General features: G+C 42.1%; 1 protein-coding gene across 1 annotated transcript; it reads right to left on the bottom strand.

Moving 5' to 3' along the window:
- Nucleotides 1-280: 280 nt before the first annotated feature.
- On the bottom strand, nucleotides 281-23,176 carry GPR143 (G protein-coupled receptor 143). The gene is made up of 9 exons (XM_075263653.1): nucleotides 22,843-23,176; nucleotides 19,604-19,713; nucleotides 18,018-18,112; nucleotides 12,957-13,049; nucleotides 10,125-10,234; nucleotides 7,868-7,976; nucleotides 6,547-6,664; nucleotides 6,132-6,384; nucleotides 281-533 (listed from the first exon to the last, which is right to left on the bottom strand). Exons 1-9 carry the CDS (start codon nucleotides 23,096-23,098, stop codon nucleotides 442-444), a joined length of 1,236 nt encoding a protein of 411 aa, XP_075119754.1. The 5' UTR covers nucleotides 23,099-23,176; the 3' UTR covers nucleotides 281-441.
- Between the last annotated feature and the right edge of the window lie 288 nt (nucleotides 23,177-23,464).

The following is a 23,464-nucleotide window of genomic DNA, read 5'->3' as shown; positions in this document are numbered from 1 at the left end:
TTGTAGACTGCCTGATCACAATTTATACTACCTATTAGTTGCTTACTAGGGACTAGAATTTTACTCCAAAATTTTGGTGCAATTTGGCACATTTCCATTTTGCATTTTAGCCACATCCCTTTCACACAAGGTCACACCCACTTGTCATGACAGTCAAACAATTTTGCCCATTGTGCTCCAGGAGAAAGTTGTAAGCACAATAGTAAATCTGCCCCATTGTATCTTAACTACTCAAAATATCTTGAAAGCAAAAACTTTATTGATAGATAATGTGTCCCAATATCCCGATTTATCAATACTTCAACCATCATGGCACCCAGTTTCCTTGTGGAATAAATTCCAGTGCAAGTACTTGACACAATCCTGTGATTTGATGGTAACATGACTTGATCTGCATTCTTTGGTTGGGAGTTACAGTCATTTTACCATGTTTTTGAAGTCCTAGTTTTCCATTGATTCATCGTCAGCCTCAATGTCATGAAAATCTGGCACTTCATTGGATATGTGGATTTCAATTGTACTAGCTTCAGAACCTAGCAAAAACAAAAGAGACTGATATTCAGGAAACCCATCTTTGGATTGTTCTTATCTTATGTCATCTGCTTTTATGTTTGCGATAGTAAATATTAGGGAGCGGGAAACAGCTGGTTGTCTACGTTGGTAAGTTTTAGGTTGTCCAAAGTAAAATGTATGTTCAGATCTTATTTTAAACTTTCTCCCTATAGAAAACTTTATATCTTTGTGTGAGGGGTTTGTCACATCCCTACTGTTCTGAAACCAATGACCTAGCCAAATGAAAACCCCTTTATAGGAAGTCTACCAAAACCAAAATTACCTGTAATCCCCTTATAAGCTAGTGGTTTAGTGAATAAACCTTTTTTGCGCCAAAATGTAGTCTTGCTGTCAAGAAAATCAACTTGTAATCCAAATGCAAATGAGCTGTTAGGCTAAGATGACACGAGGAGTGTAATGGCGGATTTTGTCACCGAGAGTGATGCGGGGAGTCACGTCACTCTCTGGCTGAAATCTGTCTGCCACGACTGTTGCGGCTTCAGAGAGTGGCGGCTTTCCCCTCCGGAGTAGGTTCAAATGAATGGGCCGACTCCGGAGGTTGCTGCCACGAGGCAGATGCTGCGGCTCTACGAGCCATGGAATCCGCCTGAAGAGAGGGCAGCCCACGGTCTCCATAGACCACCATTGTGAGGGGGCGGATTATGATGTGGATTACGTGCCATAATCCGCCCCCTCTGTGCCTTTGTAAACTAGCCCTTAAGTGCATATCTGCCTAGAACAACTATATTTCATCTGTGGGTGCCACACTTTAGGATCTGGCAATCTTAGGAGGAGGCACTTGGTGTTGACTACAGGTATAAACGTATGCCCCAAGCAGACAAGCCCACTCCCTAATTTGTATATAGATGAAGGTAATTTTTTTGGCAACAAGATTGTACTCTAACACAAAAAAGGTCAGTTCACTATGTCACTAACTGGCCCTACAATCATGGGCGTATTAATGTATTGGGGTCCCTGTGCAAACTTTTTGAAAGTGGGTCTCCTAAGGACACAGATAGAGGTGAAATCACTGCCTGGACATCACCCGAAATGTGGGACTGTCCCACTCGATCCGAGGCGGCTGAGGGGGCCCTCACAACCATAGGGCCCGGAACATAGATAATAAGATGGATAATAACATGTATAGATAATAACATGGAAAAAAAATTTAAAAGCTCACCAAAGACCTTTAAGGCCAGAAACACCACGGGGGGGGGGGGGGGAGTGGCATTTTACAGGCACAGCCAACTGGATGGGCATGTCACGAATCCTATCCCAATTTTGCATTAAAATATGCACAGCAATTTCCACAACCGTTGCGGTTTCGGTAATAGCAGCATGTCAATTATACCTACGGAAACGCCAGTGATATCCCGATAGGTGTAATTGAAGTAGAAAGTCCGCAGAGGAAAACTCTGTGGAAAGCTCTGCAGGAAGAACCATGATTCGTTGCCGCAGTGGCTTTTCCCGAAGTACTGATGGTCTTCCCCACAGATTATATCTTGTTGCTTATTGTTAGGAAACTTCAATCGAAAAATGAGAGTACTAACTTTATATAATTTTCGTGAGACAGAAAAAAACTTTAACATGGAGCTCACATGCAACAAAGTGCTCGATCTTGCTGCATATTCCGCAGTGGATTCAGCCACAGAAATCGTAGCACAATGGAAAGCTTGAGGATAAGGCCCCACATTGCGGAAATGCAGTATTTTTCCCTGTTTTGGAAAGGCAGCAAAAAAAAGTTGCTTTTTACAGTTCCAGCAAAGTCAATAAGATTCTGACAAATCTCATCCACAAAAAAGAAGTGCGGAAAAGCTGCGGTTTCAAAAACACATCATTTTTGATAAAAAGGGCATGTCAATTTTAGCAAGTGCTTTCCCTATAGATTTAATAAGGGGGGGGGGGGGACTCAATAAAAAAAAAAAAAAAAAGGAAAAATACGCAATGGGATTTTGCTGTTTTTTTTCCGCAACATTTCTTAGCTGTGTTTGGCTACTTGTGGCTTTAGCCTGGGGGGTGTAAATGAAGTCTACTTCAAACTCCTCTGCCATTTCTGCTGTGTGAACATACCCTAAGTGCTTTGAAAGAAATTAAAGAGCCAAAAGTGGAACCGTCCATGCAAAAGAAGGGCATAAAGCAACAGGAGCAAAGTAATAGGAGTAGTAGAGTATTAGTAGTAGTAGTAGTAGTAGTAGTAGTAGTAGTGGTGGTGGTTGGGTGATAAAAAGCACATTAGATTTCAGCAATATTTTTTTTCAGCATAACTTCTTTAGACTATGGCCCCGTAGCTTTTTTGGTTGCAGATTTTGCTACGGTCAAAGTCAAGAATGGATACAAAAGGAATGGGAAATCTCTATGAAGCTTTTATACTTCTCCCTTCTGCTCAATCCACTCTTGGCTTTGGCACAAAAAACCGCAACAAAATCTGCATCAAAAAAAAGCTGCATTTCCACAACATGGGGCCTCAGTCTAAATGTTCTTTAGTAGAGATGAGCGAGTAGTGTTTGATCAAGTAGGTGTTCGATCGAATACTACGGTATTCGAAATACGCGCAGTCGGCTCTGCCTAGGCCCCGATGCCTAGGCAGAGTGAATTCCATCCGGAAGACGCTGCGGGGGCGCTGCGCCGGGAGAAGACTTCAAGGAGAATCCAGCCCGACCGTCACTCGTGGACTTGGTAAGTATAATGTTATCGAATTTTGCGTACTCCTGAAACGAGCATTTCCCCCCATAGACTATAATGGGGTTCGAAATCCGTACGAACAGTCGAACAGTGTGCGGCTGTTCGAATCGGATTTCGAACCTCAGACATTTTAGCGTTCGCTCATCTCTATTCTTTAGATATGTACAATAAATGAAAGGCATCAAGGTATTTTTAAAAACGTTTATTTGTATATGGTACAGATTTTCTTAAAGTATATTTTATATTCTAATATCAGCATTACAAGAATATTTTTTAGAAAAAGCCATCAGTTTATTCTCTACACCAGGCATAGGGAACCTTCGGCTCTCCAGCTGCTGTGAAACTACAACTCCCAACATGCTCCATTCTCTTCCATGGGAACAGCAGAGCAAGTATGCTGGGAGTTGTAGTTTTGCAACAGCTGGAGAGCTGTACGTTCCCTACAACTGCTCTACACGGATTCATAAAAGTCAGTCCTTTTGGTCTATAGTCTGCAATGTACCACCAGAAAGAGAATTTTTTAATCAAGCTTTATGTTAAATATATTTTAGGCTAAAGCCCCACGTGGAAATAAATTAATAGGGCCATGACCCCAGGAGACAGAAAGTCACAACTAATTTTAGGCTTAGTGGCAAGAGATGAAATTGCAAGATTTTTAGGATTTAAAAAAAAATATATATAGATAGATAACATGGAAAATTATAAAACATCAAAATAATTCTTTATAAATATGTTTAATATAAAAATGGGAAGCAATAGGTAATTTCCTGATGACTTTCCCTCTTAATTTGTATAGAGAATAAAAGTTATTTTTCTGTAGACGATGGAAGCTGTTAGAGGAGGTTAAAAAGGAGCCGATATGTTCCCTGTAAGGTGGTACAAATGCAAATTTCAGTTCTGACTACATCATCTAGATGCGCACAGTACTGAGGTCCAATGAGCTTTCCTAATAGTACATAGGTGAATTGGTACCGACTTCAATAATTCAGCATTAATTCTCTGTAGCCAACCTTCAAAAGTCAGCATATATAAAAGAGTAGGGGATTGGAGGGGACCCTACTGCAGATACAGGTTTGCTGCACATATATGGGTGGAGTATATACTATATATATGAACACTATTGAATGATTGTCCATCCAACAATAATGAGTTGTTCAGAATTAAAGTGTAGATGGCTTGTGTCTAAAACTCTAGTGTCGGGCGCTGCTCCCGCCTCCCAGGATAGTGTTAAAGAGCTAGGAAGAAGGCGGAGCTTGTGGCTTTGGAGAGTGTGGGAGGGGAAATGTCACATCTCCCTGCCCTGTACCCGCCCACACTCTCCTAACCTGGGATGCAGGGGCAGTGAGGCAAAGAAAAACAAGAACACCGGGCACCGGACCAGCCATCTCTGCAGGTAAGTGGACACCAGGGGGGACTAAGTAGCCAGAGGATTAAAAAAAATCCTCTGGCTACTTAGTGATTAAAAAAAAATCACTACACTGCGTGGATTCTAACAATTAAAGCGTTCAATTGTTAGATTCCATGCTGTATAGTGAATAGGATTGTTTTTAAAATCCGGTCTCCGATTAGTAAAAAAATTCCATTGACTTACATTGGGATCGGAATTGGGATCGAGATCGGGTTCGAATGAAAAATGATCGGAAATCGGATTTCAAAATCGATCCTGAAAAGTCAAGATCGGCTCAACCCTAATGAGAATCTAACACTTTCAGTGAATTATGGTGTACCATCATTACATTGTAGTAGTTCTATTATGAATATGCTAAAGTGTGACTCCAGCCAAAAATCAAAAACTTTCTGCGTTCTGAAATCTCATGTGCAATGTCTGTATCAATGTTTTTATTTTTAATCAGTTCTCAGTCATTTCTTCTCTCAACCTGATTTTCCACAATGTGTGAATCCTATCTCTTATGTAGTTACAATCAGGGGTGTATTGATTGGATAGCCTTCGTTACTGGGCCCTGAAGCCTTAGGAGGTCCAAAGGCATCTCTATAATATTAGTAAACACCAGTATTATAGATAGCATATGGTAAATGGGGGCCACCTTACAAATTTTGCACCGGGCCCCAGGAGCTCCAAGTGATGCCTTTGGTTACAACATTGACATCCTAGACCCCAGCACTTTCCCCTGCCACTCATAGTCTAATACCACCATTGATAGGGCCAATCTCAGGTTGGATTCACATTGGCATTGGAGTCTCCATAAACTCCGCTGCAGAATCCGCATGAAATCAGCAGGCAAGGAGGACTTTTCTCTCAGTTGGTTTCAATATAAAACTGAATCTGACGTACCCCATTATACTTTATGGGGTTTGCAGGTTTCTGCTTGTAACCGCTTTTTTATTGGATAGGGTCTCAGTCTTTCAGGTCCCCATGAACCTAGCATCACACTGCAAAAACGGAGATAATACAACTGGTACCGTAGAAGCGTTAGTACGGGAGGCATGTTTCTCAGGTCTTGATCAAGTATAAGACAGAATAGAATCAAAGGAAAACAGAATGTTAAAGAAGGAATTGATGGGCTTTTTATTTTTTGTGCATTTATTACAAATTTCTTAGTATTTATTTAACATTGTGAAATGATATTATACAGTATAATGTTATTACTGAATGATAACATTATATAATAGAAGATGGGAAGTGGACAAGAGAATGCAAAATTCACCAGGAAAGTGAGGCATGAGAAGTTTAATGTGTGGTGGCTCAAGCCATCATGACTTCCTTATACGTGCAGGTTTGTAATGACACTTATTTCCAATGTATCTCTTATCTTAAGGATTTTTTTCGGTTACTCATCTGACTATCAGTAGTTGGGATAATGCTATAGATGTGAATAACTACCATCCTTGGTAAATTGGGGAATTTCTGGTTATCCTCTCAGCCATTCTCCCATTACCTTCAGAAAGCATGCTTAGCGCTTCGTCAGTCTGTTGGCTATTCTCCATTTCAGTCTTCTTTGGGTCTTGGATGTAGCCAGGATAGTTTAGGAAGGAACCAATCCCGCCATTACGCGCAGACTCTACAGCAGATGAACTGGACAGAGGTTCCCATGGGACTTCTTTCTGATGGGACCTAAAGCTAATGCTCCAACCTGTCCATCCATAAAATGCCAAGGTAAACAGGAATCCCTGCATTGGATTCAGTATACCCTAAGAGGAAGAAAATAGGGAATTAGTATACAAGTATATGTGCACCAAAACACTGCGTGACATTGAAAAGTTACTAACTATAGAAGAGTAGCGTCTTCAGAAGACATCAGCAGATATTTCACTAGCACAGAATGGAGCTGAGTGAATTCATGGCCGGCTTACCATGATGAACCATGTGATAAGCGCCGCATTCCTGACATTTTTCAGCCGATCTCCATTTATGTCTGGCTGCATTTCCAAATAGAACAAAAGGCTCTCATTGATAATATTGGACAACCAACTGATAAAAAGATAATAAAAAAGATATTAATGTCAGCAGTGGTGGAAGGGTTATATCAGTTATTCTCTGTCCTGACCACAAACACAAAGCTTTTGATAAAGAGAAACTGCATTAACAGTCTGTTAGAGAATACAGCCTTTTTTTTTTTATTATGATTTTTTTTTTCTGGGATATTGAGTCTATTTCACAAGGCTATTAGTATTTTCAGATTACTGTATATACTCGAGTATAAGCCGATCCGAATATAAGCCAAGGCCCCTAATTTTACCACTAAAAAACTGGGAAAACCTATTGACTCGAGTATAAGCCTAGGGGGGAAATGCAACAGCTACTGGAAAATTTCAAAAATGATAATGGGTGCTGGGTTTTTGGGTGCAGTAGGTGCTGGGAAAGGGGAGGGGGTGTTTTGGTTGTCTGCTCCTTCCCTGAGCTTGAGGACTGGGGTTTTCCCCCCCCACTTGGAATTCAGCTTGGCTGAATATAGGGTATCTGCAGTGCTCCTATTAACCCCTTCCCGACAGAAGAGGAGCACTGCAGATACCCCATATTCAGTAGACCGGGCACTTTCTATTTTTGTATGTATTCTAGGGAAAGGAGTGTTTTAGAACTTTTATTTTTTAAAGCTTATTTTTTCGCAACTATTTTATGGTAGATTCTATACATTGATATTGCGGCTGGTCATAGACCCCCCCCTTTCCTCCTTAAAAAAAAAAAAAAAAAAAACTGCTGAGAAATTTGGCTTATACTCGAGTATATTATTATTCCAGTATGCAATCCTTCAATATAAGTCCCTGTTCACATATATGTTCGGAGACTAAGCCAGGGCTTCCATGTCATGAATTGTTCCCTCTTACAACAGTTTTAGGCTACATTCACACAACAGTGATTAAGGGCCGCGTGAAGTCCATTTTTTTAATGGATGTCACACGGCAGCATTAAATTCAATGTCAGTGAATGGGGACTAAATCATATGACTCTTATTTTGACGGTGCTTTGTAATTGTCTGTCAAAATATAGGTCATGTCCTATTTTTGTTCATTTTCATGGCTCTCTCCATACAGTCAAATGAAAACCTTTGGTGCCCCTCGGGTGCAAAACAGTTTTTTTTAACGACCATTTTGCACCTCATCTGAATGTAACCTTAATAAACCTCCCCAAAGTAACTTTCCTTCTTCATTCTAACAAACAACAGACAACAATTACCATATCATGAAAACCAACATGATCTTGAAAAAGCGTATCTGAATTTCAGTTCCTAGGCGCCTTTCATTCTCTGTATATATTCCTTGTCTTCCTTTTAATAATGTGGCAACTGGTAAAACATAAAGAATATGCTGAAATCATACATGCGTGCATTACGTATATTGCATCTCTCTCTAAGATCTAGACCAGGGGTGCCCAATACGTCGATAGCGATCTACCAGTCGATCGCAATGGATGTATGGGTCGATCGCGGGATGCAGCCAGGGATCCCCGGTGTCTGCTTGTTCACAATGCAGGCTGAGAGTCGACTCTCAGCCTGCACTGGGAACAAGCACTCCGGACACTTGCAGGCCGGGCAGCAGGAGCTCCGGGGGATGACGCGCTCCCCGCTCTTAGGGATGGAGGGAGCCGGGGTGCTGCTTGTTCACAGCGCAGGCTGAGAGTCATCTCCGGATACTGGCAGGCGGAGCTGCCGCAGCCCCAGCTTGCCAGTGTCCAGAGATAACACTCAGCCTGCGCTGTGAACAAGCAGACACCGGGGATCCCTGGGCGGCCACAGAACGCCGCCGTCTCCTGCTCTGCCCGACCCCACCCGCATGCCGGCCCCGCCTACAGACACGCCCCGCCCACAGGCCCACCCCGGGCCCACCCACAAGAAATGGGTAGTAGATCTTTTGCCTTGGTCAGTTTATAAAGTAGCTCACATGCTGAAAAAGTGTGAGCACCCCTGATCTAGACATTAGAGCAGAGGACAATTCTTCCACTTATGGGAAAAAAAATCCTCACCAGGCAAAATAAAGGTCATGAAAATCCCAGTTATGAAACACTTAACCCACATGGCACTTAGCAGGACTGAATAAGCACAACCAGAGAAGATCCCATAACAGAGAGGAAGTTAAATCATTGGTAAATTCTATAAATTGATGTGATGCTGTAAATTCAATTGAGAGTAGTGGTTGATCGGGCAACAAAGCCCACACATGCGATCTATAGGTTAGCCCAAATATCGGTGTATGAGAGGGGCCTCAAAAGGAACTGATCACATGCCAGTCAATCTGCAGACACCATACAACTTATGCTACCACTGATAGATCTGTCTCCCTGACTTCTCACGATAGAGCAGAGATTTATGTACAAAAGGACACTAGGAGTAAAATTTTAGGAGGGAGAGGGGAAAGGAGAAAGAAGCTTATTGGTATTCTACTCCTAGTGTCCTTTTGTACATAAATATGCAACCTTGAGAAATTATTTTTAGATATACCTGAAGAAGAAGCCGAAGAAGAGCTTCGAAACGTTGTAATCTGTCATCATTATGAGTTAGCCATTAAAAAAGGTATCAATTACTGAAGATTCTCAAGTTTTTTTATTTTTATATTTCCTACCCACTGGCTAACACGGTGCAAAAACAAACATTTTCCTTATAATGATATATACATGAACAATATAATTCAGTATGGATATGCACAGCTCGGCTTCTTTCATCACTGAAACCATCACAGGATCAGAACAATGAAAAGACATAGGAAAGAAACAATAGTCAGGGCTTAGAAAAAAGTAAAAGTTTTCGTTTTCATGTCAGCAGCATACTCATAAAAGTCTTGCACTGGGCTCCACAATGTCACATGGAGTTTTGTGGGAAAAGGTTCAATATTAGAGATGAGCGAACACTGTTCGGATCAGCCCATCCGAACAGCACGCTCCCATAGAAATGAATGGAAGCACCTGTGACGCCGGCCGGCCGTCGGCAAAGTCAGTGTCACAGGTGCTTCCATTCATTTCTATAGGAGTGTGCTGTTCGGATGGGCTGATCCGAACAGTGTTCACTCATCTCTAATAAAGAGTCAATCAAATATACAAGAGCAAATACATAAATGAGTACACAAGTTACACTGAATCTTCTTCCAAAAAAACTATATATCAATATACTCGGCTCCTCCTGCTATATAACGTTCTGCAGTATGGACAGTAGTCAATTAAAAGCAAATCTTCTCTCTTATCAAAAAATAAAGTAGATTCTGCCATATATTGCTTATTACACTGTCAGGCTGCCTTCACACGGAGTAACGCCAGGCTTGTAAATACATGTAAATACATGCAGATCTTTTCTCTCTGCATTTTCCAGGTAACCTTTTTTAAGCGGATTGGGTTTCCATTTTTGGGCTCCCCAAGTGCACAGAAAGAACAGAAACCAGGTGTGAACCTAGATTTAGTGTAATATAGTAGAATAGTAAAATAAACCTAACTATAAGTTTCTTACCTGCGGAAACAGTTCTTCTGAAGAGTATAGGGTTGGCTACCATGACAAGCAGAAGTGGCGCATAGGTAGTAATATAATGAGGAATTGCATGTTCCAGACCTTCCTCACAGCTAAAAACCAAGATGAGACAATTTATCTTACATTGTTTATGTAGAAACATGTATACAGAGTACTGAAATAGTGTCCTCTATATCTACAAGGGATACATATAGCATATTAAAGGGGATTTTTAAATAAGAGTATCTTTGCATAACCTTTAGAAGGGCTATTCCAAGTATACCTTTCATTCAATTAACCTGCCTTTCTTGATATGCAAATTACTGTACAAGGAGCAGCGGAAGCCTTCTCACGTTAGCCTGAGCACTGCTGCATCATCAGTGTTCCCCAATTCTCACCACCACTTTCTTTACAGGTGATCCCTCCTTCTACACTCTCTTCTCTGCTTCCTTCAGAGCAGCTAGTCATGTACAGCAAGATTAAAATCTCACACATGCGCTGTATGTGACTAGCTGCTCTGGAAGCAATGAAGAACTGTAGGAGGAAGACTGATCATCTGTAATGAAGATGGCGGTGAGAACCGGGTAAGGCTGATGATGCTGCAGTGCTCAGGGAACAGCAAGTAGGCTTCCAGTGCTCCCTGATAAGTAATTTGCATAGCAAGAAAACCAAGTTAATTAAAAAGACAACGGGGCTGATCAATGAATAAAAGATATGTCTGGAATAGCCTTTCTAAAGGCTATGCAAAGATATGCTTATCTTATATCACATTGCAGCTATACGCGTGGGTTATGTAAATCTGATATACCAATACAGTGCGAATGGCTGGACAAATACCTAAAGAGTGTCTGGTTGGTATATATTTGGCTGGTATATGTCCGTATACCTTTTCACAACTGTATTAGTGTAAAATATAGTGATCTGTGTTTTGCAATACAATGGTAGGCTCATGTAACTGTGTAACTATATAGTATTGTGTTATATGACTGCGGCATACAGTATGTTTGCTGCATATAGTACATAGTGATGTAACTTTAGGTGACTGCATTGTTTGGTACGTTACATTAATATGGACATAATTAAACACGTTTCAGACGTTGAGGGAAGAGCTTGGTTTTATGCATGTATATGGTAGGGTAACTAGAATACAGCCGGTACCTTGTCTGCCTTGGAAGAGTTATATTGTAGGAATACAGTATCAGCTACAGTGTAGAAAACTGCAGTAACATCATACAACAGGGAGCACAAAGCCTTCCCAATGTAAAGGTAAGCAGCACAAATAAACACTATGTGACGGCTGATTTTTCATTTTTGGCTGGAATGTTGGTCTAACGGAACGTGCCTATCAATCAGAACAGAATCCCTTCTTCTCAGTTACATGCCTCCTCCTAAATTGAGCCTTACAATGGTTTCAATTGTGTTTTGCAGCTTAGCCTAGGGGCATCTTATGTAGAAATGAATCACTTGTATTTACCTTTCAAGGGTTAGGTGAAGGGCCAAAGAGACCTTGAACATAAGGGGGTTTGTGTAAAAGCCCTTCTAATAACAAAGACTCTTAAAGGGGTCTATAGGACTTAAAAATGAGCCCAATGTTTCAGAATTCTGAAACATTGTAATAGACACTGCGGGAATTTAAAACCCACCTAAGCTAGGTTTCAGGCACAAATAAGTGATAACGTGGTCCTTTCCCTATGTCACACCTTGCTTTTTGCAAATAAGGGAAGAGTAGGGTGGCCAGGGACGGGTTGACTCCGAATTATATATTCATTATAACTCATGCACGTTGACGAAAGCCAGCTTTTTTTGTTGCAGATTTTGCTGTGGTTTTTGTTTTTTGCTGAGAGTGACTACAAAAGGAATGTGAATATATAATGTAAGGTCTTATACTTCTCCTTTCTGATAAATCTACTCTGCTTTTGGCTCAGGAAAACGCCGCAAAATCTGCAACAAAAAAGCTGCTTTACCGCAACGTGGGGCTTTAGCCCTATATAGGAAATCTATACCGGTTCCCAACTAGCGTAGATTTCCATTATGATGCACTGGCGTAGGCCTATTTTCTTAAGAAATCTGAGTCTCCTGATGCTTCAAGGTTGTCTTGCACAAGATCTTTATTAAGACTGGAGTACACAAGTCTTAATTAATCTGCCCCATTGTCCATCAAGTCAGTCCCCAATGTCAAGATATCAAGTACGTATGGATGCTGCTGACATACTGTACTACTTTATCAATATCTAAACACAAATAATATCATATAGCATAGTGCCTAATATCATAAGGTCATCTAAACTTGGCTCATCAGAACCACTGCTGGTCCACATTTGTAAGGCAGATGCTAAGGCCTCTTGCTCATTTTTGGGATATGGCTAACCATAATGCACTGAGTAGTCTTCATCTTAGAGGACCTGTAGGCTCTCCTGACAAGTCTGCTTTGGTAAATACTTGTATTCTCCATAAAGCAAGACTTACTACCTGTTCATACCTTAGCATTTGTGTACTTGGTCGCTAGACATCTTGTGTAGAACATGTATTGTGATTTAGTATATTAGTAAATAGTACAGAGCCAGATCTCACAAGAGTCAGAGATTAGCACTAAATGTTGATTTAGTTCAGTGGATCAAAGTAGAGTTTGGGATTATGAAGAAAAGGCTTAATATTAATCCAGACTGACAGTTCAGTATCCAGCCATTTGTAAATATACAACTTCCCATATACCGCATAATCTGTGTTAATGGTGGGCATCATAGAAAAGAGATATCTAGAATTGAGTCACATTTTCTCTCTATATTCATAGTCAGCACCAGCCCTGAATAATTCATGTGCTATGCTAATACTCACTTAGATACTGAAGGGTAGTAGAGCATTGCAACACCTTCTACGCATAGTAAAATCGCCAAACCCCATGTCATCATGTGGTAAAGAACAATGGTGCTGCAAAGATAATAAGATCCTGTTTTATTTTATTATAGCACAAAAGAAGGCCTCTAAATATTTTATTAGCATTGAATTATGATCCAGTAGTCACATTAACAGCAGTATATCAAGTGTCAAAACCTCCCCATCTACTACACATACAGTATAGGAATAATATCTGCAACCAGCGGCGTACTGACCAGTCAAAGACAGCAAGTCACCAAACCCGATTTGGCTTGGAGACACTCCAGGAGTTTTTTGGTCAGGATTTTGACGTGGAATCCATGTCAAAATCCTGCTCAAAAAACCGCCTTCCATTTGCTTCAGTGGGAGCCAGACAATTCCTTTTTCCGCGAGCGGGAAACAACTGAAAAATTAAGCGACATTCCCGCCTCGCGACACTCCGTCTCGACTAGGTCCATTCATTTGGGCCTAATCCAGAGCGGAATGCCGCGATTAGATGTGGGTGCACTGTATGCACTGCACCGACATCCAGTCGCAGCTAGCCGTTTTTTGAACTGGATTCTGAGGCAGCCTCTGGGGCCAAAAAACTCCCATATGTTCCCGTATGAACCCGTCCTAAGGATGTTGTCTTAGTACCCTCGCTGATATTCAGATTTTATCCCCCATCCAGATATCTGGACCACCATGTTGTTACCTGTTAGGGTGCATTCACACGATGTCTTTTGGCACGTAGACGCCGCGGGAGCTTTTGTGGGCTGTATACGCTCCCATTGATTTCAATGGGAGCGTGGATCATATACGCGGTGCTATTTTGCGACCGTGATTTTGCGGCGGCCACAAAATAGCGCCGTGTATACAATCCACGCTCCCATTGAAATCAATGGGAGCGTATGCGGCCCGCAAAAGCTCCCGCGGCGTCTACGTGCCACATTACGTGCCAAAAGACATCGTGTGAATGCACCCTTATAGTGATTCTGGTGTTGGGGATAGTAGAGCAGGCAGGTCAGGGACTATGGAAGTATCATAGAGTAAATACAGAGTATATAGTAGACAACATGCATGCATAGAATATAACCAAACAGGAACAAGCCACAACATACAGATGTCAGGGGCCAAATCTTACACAGGTATCCAAGGCAAGGCATCAGGACAAGTAGCAGAGATACATAAATGGCAAAAGACCTGGAGGTGAAACATACATGGCAGAATTCCTGGAGGCCAAGAGAGAAAACAGGCATGGTTGAAGCCTAGAGGTCAAACATACACAGCAGAAGGTCATGACTAGAGATGAGCGAACACTAAAATGTTCGAGGTTCGAAATTCGATTCGAACAGCCGCTCACTGTTCGAGTGTTCGAATGGGTTTCGAACCCCATTATAGTCTATGGGGAACATAAACTCGTTAAGGGGGAAACCCAAATTCGTGTCTGGAGGGTCACCAAGTCCACTATGACACCCCAGGAAATGATACCAACACCCTGGAATGACACTGGGACAGCAGGGGAAGCATGTCTGGGGGCATAAAAGTCACTTTATTTCATGGAAATCCCTGTCAGTTTGCGATTTTCGCAAGCTAACTTTTCCCCATAGAAATGCATTGGCCAGTGCTGATTGGCCAGAGTACGGAACTCGACCAATCAGCGCTGGCTCTGCTGGAGGAGGCGGAGTCTAAGATCGCTCCACACCAGTCTCCATTCAGGTCCGACCTTAGACTCCGCCTCCTCCGGCAGAGCCAGCGCTGATTGGCCGAAGGCTGGCCAATGCATTCCTATGCGAATGCAGAGACTTAGCAGTGCTGAGTCAGTTTTGCTCAACTACACATCTGATGCACACTCGGCACTGCTACATCAGATGTAGCAATCTGATGTAGCAGAGCCGAGGGTGCACTAGAACCCCTGTGCAAACTCAGTTCACGCTAATAGAATGCATAGGCCAGCGCTGATTGGCCAATGCATTCTATTAGCCCGATGAAGTAGAGCTGAATGTGTGTGCTAAGCACACACATTCAGCACTGCTTCATCACGCCAATACAATGCATTAGCCAGTGCTGATTGGCCAGAGTACGGAATTCGGCCAATCAGCGCTGGCTCTGCTGGAGGAGGCGGAGTCTAAGGTCGGACCTGAATGGAGACTGGTGTGGAGCGATCTTAGACTCCGCCTCCTCCAGCAGAGCCAGCGCTGATTGGCCGAATTCCGTACTCTGGCCAATCAGCGCTGGCCAATGCATTCTATTAGCCCGATGAAGTAGAGCTGAATGTGTGTGCTAAGCACACACATTCAGCACTGCTTCATCACGCCAATACAATGCATTAGCCAGTGCTGATTGGCCAGAGTACGGAATTCGGCCAATCAGCGCTGGCTCTGCTGGAGGAGGCGGAGTCTAAGGTCGGACCTGAATGGAGACTGGTGTGGAGCGATCTTAGACTCCGCCTCCTCCAGCAGAGCCAGCGCTGATTGGCCGAATTCCGTACTCTGGCCAATCAGCGCTGGCCAATGCATTCTATTAGCTTGATGAAGCAGAGTGTGCACAAGGGTTCAAGCGCACCCTCGGCTCTGATGTAGCAGAGCCGAGGGTGCACAAGGGTTCAAGTGCACCCTCGGCTCTCCTACATCAGAGCCGAGGGTGCGCTTGAACCCTTGTGCAGCCTCGGCTCTGCTACATCAGAGCCGAGGGTGCGCTTGAACCCTTGTGCACACTCTGCTTCATCAAGCTAATAGAATGCATTGGCCAGCACTGATTGGCCAGAGTACGGAATTCGGCCAATCAGCGCTGGCCAATGCATCCCTATGGGAAAAAGTTTATCTCACAAAAATCACAATTACACACCCGATAGAGCCCCAAAAAGTTATTTTTAATAACATTCCCCCCTAAATAAAGGTTATCCCTAGCTATCCCTGACTGTACAGCTATCCCTGTCTCATAGTCACAAAGTTCACATTCTCATATGACCCGGATTTGAAATCCACTATTCGTCTAAAATGGAGGTCACCTGATTTCGGCAGCCAATGACTTTTTCCAATTTTTTTCAATGCCCCCGGTGTCGTAGTTCCTGTCCCACCTCCCCTGCGCTGTTATTGGTGCAAAAAAGGCGCCAGGGAAGGTGGGAGGGGAATCGAATTTTGGCGCACTTTACCACGCGGTGTTCGATTCGATTCGAACATGGCGAACACCCTGATATCCGATCGAACATGTGTTCGATAGAACACTGTTCGCTCATCTCTAGTCATGACAGATAGCAGAAATGCCAAATATGCAGAGCAAAATGGCCGGAGGCAAAGACAGGTAGCAGAGATACATACATGGCAGAAGTCTGCAGTCCAGACATACAAAGCAGAAGGTTAGATGTCCATTATATTAGGCAGAAGGACATTCATATCCACACATGACAGGCAAGTGAGCTCAGCTCAGCAGACAAAAGTCAGAACATGAAGTCATGACATACAATACAAATACCAACAAACTAGACATACAGAAGGAAGAACAGCATACAGCAGGCATCCAAACAGCATGTAATGGTACAGAAAACTGAAACATTGCTCCGGCATTACGTGGCTAGGAAAGTGGACTTATACACACAGACAAAGATTGGCAGAAAAAACAGGAGAGGTCACAGAGGTAACCAGGTGGATAGATCTATGTCCCGTGCACAGAGTTACAGTCAACTAGCTATGTAAAAAAATAATTGTATTGCTAAATTATATGACACACTCCCTCTAACATAAAGGAACACCTTCTTTCGGAGCCCCTAGAGTGCCTCCGGTCACCCAGAATATTCTATGTCCTCCCAAATTAAGGTGCCTCTAATACAAATGAGATCCCCTTATATTAGAAGGGTTTTGACCTTTCTAACATTGATGGCCTTTCCTTTAGGATAGGTCATCAGGGTTACATTTGAGGGAGTCTGTCTGCAAGGATCCATACAGGGCAGTGTGGCTACCAGTAATGTTAACGTGCTCACATATCACATGTCATGTGTTATAGAGGATTAGGTTCATCAGCTCTGTCCTATAGACATTGGTGGTGCTAAATAAGTGGAACTGGGTAGAACGGTCATCTTCTGCCCGGTTCTACGATTCGGTAGCATTTTTATACCCATCCTAAGACCATACACTCAAATTTTTTTGTAGCACTACTGATACATTTTACAGTCCACAAGATTACGCACAATTCTGTAGCTTAATGGTTAAAATCATTGAGTAGCCTAACAAACATCACAATGTAGCCCTGACCGTACTGCTGCATTCTTATAAACTCGATTTCTATTCTTACGTCCTCCATGATAAGATATTCATGGTTGTCACATATGTAGGAGGTTAGGGCACTTATCTGGTTTCATGCTCCAGTTTAGTGTTCTCCATGTTGAATATGTTAATTTCTTCCTCCGTAATTTTATTGCAGATATATTGAGCTCATGTTCCTATCAGTGTCTCGCAATCACTCATATGAAACACTGACGAGTTTCGTTCTGCCTACGGCCATCCATAGAACGTAAGAACGATGTCTTTGTACCATGTGGATAATGTGTGAAAGATAGCATGACTTCCCAAATGAAATGATATTATAATGTGACCTTGTATCAGATTGCCGCTCGCTGAGGGAAGGAAATCCTTTCATGGCTATCTATTTCAGCTATACGGCTCATTCAGACGTCTTATGAATGTGTTTAGGAGAATAAAACTGCTGACCTTTCAAATCCTTTTCTAAGGCTGAGTTCACACTACCATCGCTGTCCGCCCTGGGGTTTATGGCGGAAACTGGACAGGGGATGGCTTGCCGGCGGTCAGCTTTAAAGCCCATTCACTGAATGGGTTTGTAAAGATGACTGCCAGTGTCCATATGTGTATAGGAAATTGTGACAAAATGTAGGAGTGCCTTCTACGTAACTAATCATTAATGGCATTAATATTATTCCAACATTTGCCATGTCCACTTGGATATACGTCTATATGAAGCATTAATAAGTGAATATGGAGGCCATTCATCTGTATGACCAGGTGACTATTGTGAATACATGTATTATACCTTATTCCAGCAGATCTTCTAATGACTAGGTAAGCATCTACAGCGTAGCAGAACAACCACCAGAAGCTCGCACTGTAGAACAGCTGTATCCACATCTGCAGCAGAAATACAACCAATTCATAAAATTATCCAACATCACTAGTCAATGGGATTTTTCATTTCACATCGGTTCCTAAACATTAACGGAACGTCACAAAATCATCAAAGTCGCCAATTTTAAACCAAAATGTAGTTATTACATAAGAGGGTTCCATGGTTAAGGAATAAAGCTGAGTATATTAGAAAGTTTTTCTTATCATATTATACACAATTATAAAGAACATTACAGAATCCCCGTAAACTATTGTATGATGGGGGGTTCACAGTGTCGTCATGGTATATAAGGGTGTATTCTTTCAAAACTGCTTACTTTTTGTTACACTTTTGCTATGCCTCAAGGCTTGTATCGAAAGGTAAAGTATATTAGATTTATTAAAGGGTCTCTTCAAACCAGTGGCGTAACTACTGCCATAGCAGCAGAGACAGCTGCCACAGTGCCCGGGATATTAGGGGCCCGGTGACAGACGCTAACGCTGCTATCATTATACTCGGGGGTCTTTTCGGACCCCCGAGTATAATGATTGGCAGACCGGGAAAGGGAAGAAACATAAAAAATAATGTTACTTACCTCTACACGATCCTGCCAGGCCTCCTTCCTAGTCGTCTGACGTCTCTGATGTCACATGAACCTGGCCTGCGTCCCGGGTCATGTGACGTCCGACGTCATTGAAGATGGACTACTTCAGAGGCCGACAGCGTAGGAGCCGGGGGACAGTTAAGAAACAGTAGTTTTTTATGTTTTTATTCCCCCGGGTCTCCGATTATTATATATATATATATATATATAATATATAATTATTATATATATAATAATTGTTTATGGGTGTCCACAGTGGGACATTATACTGTGTGCAGGAGCCACTATGGGGGATAATATTGTGTGCAGGGGAAACTATAGAGATAATACTGTGTGCAGGGGCCACTATTGGAGATAATACTGTGCACTGGGGCCACTATGGGGTATAATACTGTGTGCAGGGGCCACTATGGGGGATAATACTGTGTGAAGGAGCCACTATGGGGGATAATATTGTGTGCAGGGGCCACTATGGGACATAATACTGTGTGCAGGGGCCACTATTGGAGATAATACTGTGCACTGGGGCCACTATGGGGTATAATACTGTGTGAAGGGGCCACTATGGGGCATAATAGAGCACGCAGGAATGCATAGGAGGGGGTCGGTCGAGGTCTTCGGCGTTGGTGTCCGTTGGTGGGGGCCCATGTCAAAAGTTCACCACGGGACCCCGCCATTCCTAGTTACGCCATTGCTTCAAATGTATACTGGATTATCAGCACCATTACACTTAGAGTTACACGTGAGTATTGTACATGTAAAGCTGCAGGCCTATTCTTCCTCATTATGTTTTTGTTCTTGAAGGAATTCATGTATTGTGGGATTATATTTTAGTCTTCATGGCGAAGAACAGTCTCATACGCAACATAATCACCAACCTGTGACCAAAAAAAAAAAGTTTGGTACTTACTGCACTTCCAACACAAAAAGCAGTAGGCCAAACATCTGTAGTGTTCTTCAGTGATATGTTTCCGATAAGAGATGGTGAAGATATCCATACTGTCGATCGAAGTACCACACCTAAACGTAAATGACATGTATAGTTATAAAGTAAAATAGAGACGACCAACCTCACCAGCACAACCAAGTGTCCAAGGTAAAACAACTGAGGGAAAGAAGCACTGCGGACCCTTCATTTTCTGGATTTGTGGAGGTTATAAAGTGGTGACATTTCCTAAGGATAGGCTATAACTTTACAAGATGGAACACCCCTTAAAGGGAATGAGCATCTCGTAGTATTAAGAAAGATGATCAAACTTGGAGTTACCCATTTGGAAACATGAATGTGTAGGGGATATCTCATCACTATGTATAGGTTTATTAATATGTTTGTGACATTTTGGCTACTTGGAGTATACACCTGTGACTATAATATTCTGCCCTTACACAGGACAACATGAAGCTGACAGATCTGCTTAAAGGGTAACTGCTGTTTCCATTATTTTATTTTATTTTTTAAACAGATGTTTAGTTCAGGTGAATATAAGAAACTTTATAATATGTTTCATCAAAGAAAAATGCTTCTATCCCCTTTTATTTGCTCCTCTCCTGCTAAACTGCTCAATTTACTGCCAGATCTATATTCTCTGAAGACAGGCTGCACTGCATAGAAGTCTATGAAAGAGAAATTAATGAGAAACAGACATCCTAGAGCACATTATAGTAGTTCAATCTCACCAGAGCTATATTCACATTTATAATGCTAAGTACTGGAAAAAACTGCTCCCATTGACTTCAAGCAGAAAAAGGAACCCATTGAAGTCAATGGGAGGCTTTTTTTTCAGCGCTGAAATTCCACACCAAATTCCTCACCTTTTCCTCTGTGTGAATGGACCCATAGAAGTGCTAACTGTTTATTGTATCAGCATGTGCCTGTGTGTGTTTCTCCCTCACTGCATAGACTTCTATGTGACCTGTTCTGTCTGCAAGTCTTCAGTCAAAGAAAGAAGCAAAAGTTACTCTTTAAAAGGATGCTGTGAATTATACAACAATTTTTCATAGATGAATAGTACAGGTAAGGGCTCGTTCACATCTGCGCCGGCACTCCGTACTTCAGGTTTCCGTTTCCTGCATAAAACAGAGGCAGGAGACGGAAACCTGCAGGAGGCTCTCTCACCCATTCATTTGAATGGGTGAGAAAGCTGTCCGGCCGTGAGCGGCGGTGAGCGTTTTGCGCTCTCCGCCGCGAAACTGGGTTTTATAATCCGGACACAGAGTCGGACATGCAGTACTCTGTGTCCGGATAAAAAAAAAACGGTTTCGCGGCGGAGAGCCTAAAAACGCTCACCGCTGCTCACGGCCGGACCCGGTCTATGGTTTCCGTCTTCTGGCATGCAGAAGACGGAAACCATAGAACGGAGACCCTGAACGCAGGTGTGAACCTAGCGTAAGTAAATGTACTTGGTAATATGTCCTGAAAGAAATAAGTTTTCTTTTCGATTTATCAGGTGGAGTTACTTTTTACATAGAAGGCTATGGAAAGGGGGTAGGAGGAGGCTGAGGGGTACAAATAACTACAGCGGCTAAACACTGCTACACTGTGAGTGAGGGAGCTCTTTTGACACTGCTATATCTTCAAGAGAAGGCTCACCACACAGAATGAGGCAATAAATGAATAGTCAGATTCTATATAAACAGCCTGAAGTGAGTGATGATATGAGCAAGAAGAGAAGTCTTATAGGTGAAAAATGTCACATTGTCATTTGTACTATTCTTTTAAGAAAAGTTTTTTTTTATAACTGGAGGTATACGTTACAGGTGAGCTAACACCCAGACATATCAGATTGAGGAATCAGAGAAACTGGACAGGGAAATGTAGGCCTTCAAAAAACAAAAGGTCCTACTTCCACCACTTTTGGTTCAATACAAATGTCAATAAATAGGATGCATTTAGACATCAGTTACAATATAGACATAAGTTACTCACAGCCTTAGGCTCTTCTTAGATCTCATGAATATATACATATGTCCCAATGCATCCAGGCCGCCATCCATTATATCAACCAGAAAACTGAAAGCCATGGATCTTACCTTAGTGTGCCTCTGATTTTATATGTGTACAAAGGGTTTTTTTTTTTTTGGCTAAAAATGTTTAAAGGGTTTTCCCTCTCTCACACCCCCTCCCAATTTCCCTAACTAGCCCACCCACTACTACCCCTTCCACACTAACTACCTCAACTCACCCCCCCCCCCCCAAGCTATCATACTTATCAGTATTCCTGTCCAGATCTTTTGGGCACGTGAGCTCATTTCCTTCTGTGGGGCCAGCTCCTCCACCTCTTGATGTTTGAAGAGCTATAGCCTGCTCCCCAGCTCTATTGTGCAGGTGAAGTAACAAGCGAAGAGGGAAGTGATGTTCAGTGCCCAGAAAATCCAGACAGGAACACAGGTAAGTATGATGGGGTGGGGGTTAGTATTGGTCACATTCCATTTCCATAAACAGGGAAACGTCAATGGAAAATCTGAAAATCATGCCCCAGTGATCTAGGTAAATATACATTTTTTGTACAGTAAGTTAGAAGGTAGGCACGGGTAGGTGTTTAGCTTTGTGTAGAAAGATAATTTTATCCCGGACAACCCCTTTAAGCTATGAGATATTCTCTCCAAAAGGAAACACATAAGTGAATTTTTGCAGACCTATAGTGCAACCTGTGAATGTCCATTCATACAGTATTATATAACTCAGTTATAAAGAGTTTGTACTGCTATGCTGACATACGCCTCTATAGCATTAACCCATTTGTGAACCCTTTAAGTGCTAAAGAGCTTTATAAATTATCTTAACTTAGTAACTGCCAAAAAAAATTGGACAAAGTCACAATAGCTCTTTACATCAATGCTTAGCATGTTTTATTTTTAGTCTTATATGTAATTCCTTTGGATAATCTTATTCCAAGTCATTCAATTTTCGAAAGTCCCCGGGGCTCTCCTTGAGGTCTGATGTCCCTTTCTTTACAGTGACCGATTATATGCTCAGTGACAATAATGTAGATATTGTATTGTCGAGTAATAATGCAATTACAATATTCTTAGACTTTCCATTTTCATGGTCTGAGTACACTAAATGAATTCGTTCCGACAGTATTGAAATATCTCATATGTATAAAGAATGACAAATATAAATGCTACTAGAAAGGTAGATCTTCTTACCTAAGCATCCGAGAAGGTCACAGACAACAACTAGAAGAAGGATCCTTGATGAAGACGGTTTGGGTAACGTGGATCTGCCCTGTTTTCTGTAACCTTGAGTTGTCTTTGGCAGTAGTTGTATAACAGATAGGATCAAACTCACCAGCCCACTACCAATGCAGAGAGAGCCAAACACCGTGGGCTGATAATCTAGCACTAGCTGAGTGGCAGGATCCCTGTTGGGACAACAGAAGGTCTCCAGCCGGGGAGAAGCCATGGCTGGACTTCTTAAGACGTACACGCAAGTCAGGAAAAGAGAAATGCTAATGAAATTTACTCTAACTTCTAGGCTTCATTCTTCAGTACTGTTCATCACGAGTTTACTCTGATCATGTGCTTTACAATCCCTGCAGCTATGTCTCTGCTCTACTTCATTCAATGAAAATCTTGGAATCTTTGCCAGCTTGCACTGCCCTGTATACATTAATAACAAAAGTAATCTGTAATGTATTCTCATGTATTAGTCACCTAAAGAAGCCAGTGCTTATGTAGGGTGTTTACGACTGATGAGACTCACGTCTTCTATGTATCCTCCTGTGACAATCAGATCGATTCTTTATACTTTTAGTTTTGGAGTGTTTTG

Source organism: Leptodactylus fuscus, chromosome 2 (genome assembly GCF_031893055.1).
Source record: "Leptodactylus fuscus isolate aLepFus1 chromosome 2, aLepFus1.hap2, whole genome shotgun sequence".
NCBI classification, from domain to species: Eukaryota; Metazoa; Chordata; class Amphibia; order Anura; family Leptodactylidae; genus Leptodactylus; species Leptodactylus fuscus.
Note: the sequence above shows the minus strand (reverse complement) of the source record. Positions and strands in the feature narration are given on the sequence as shown.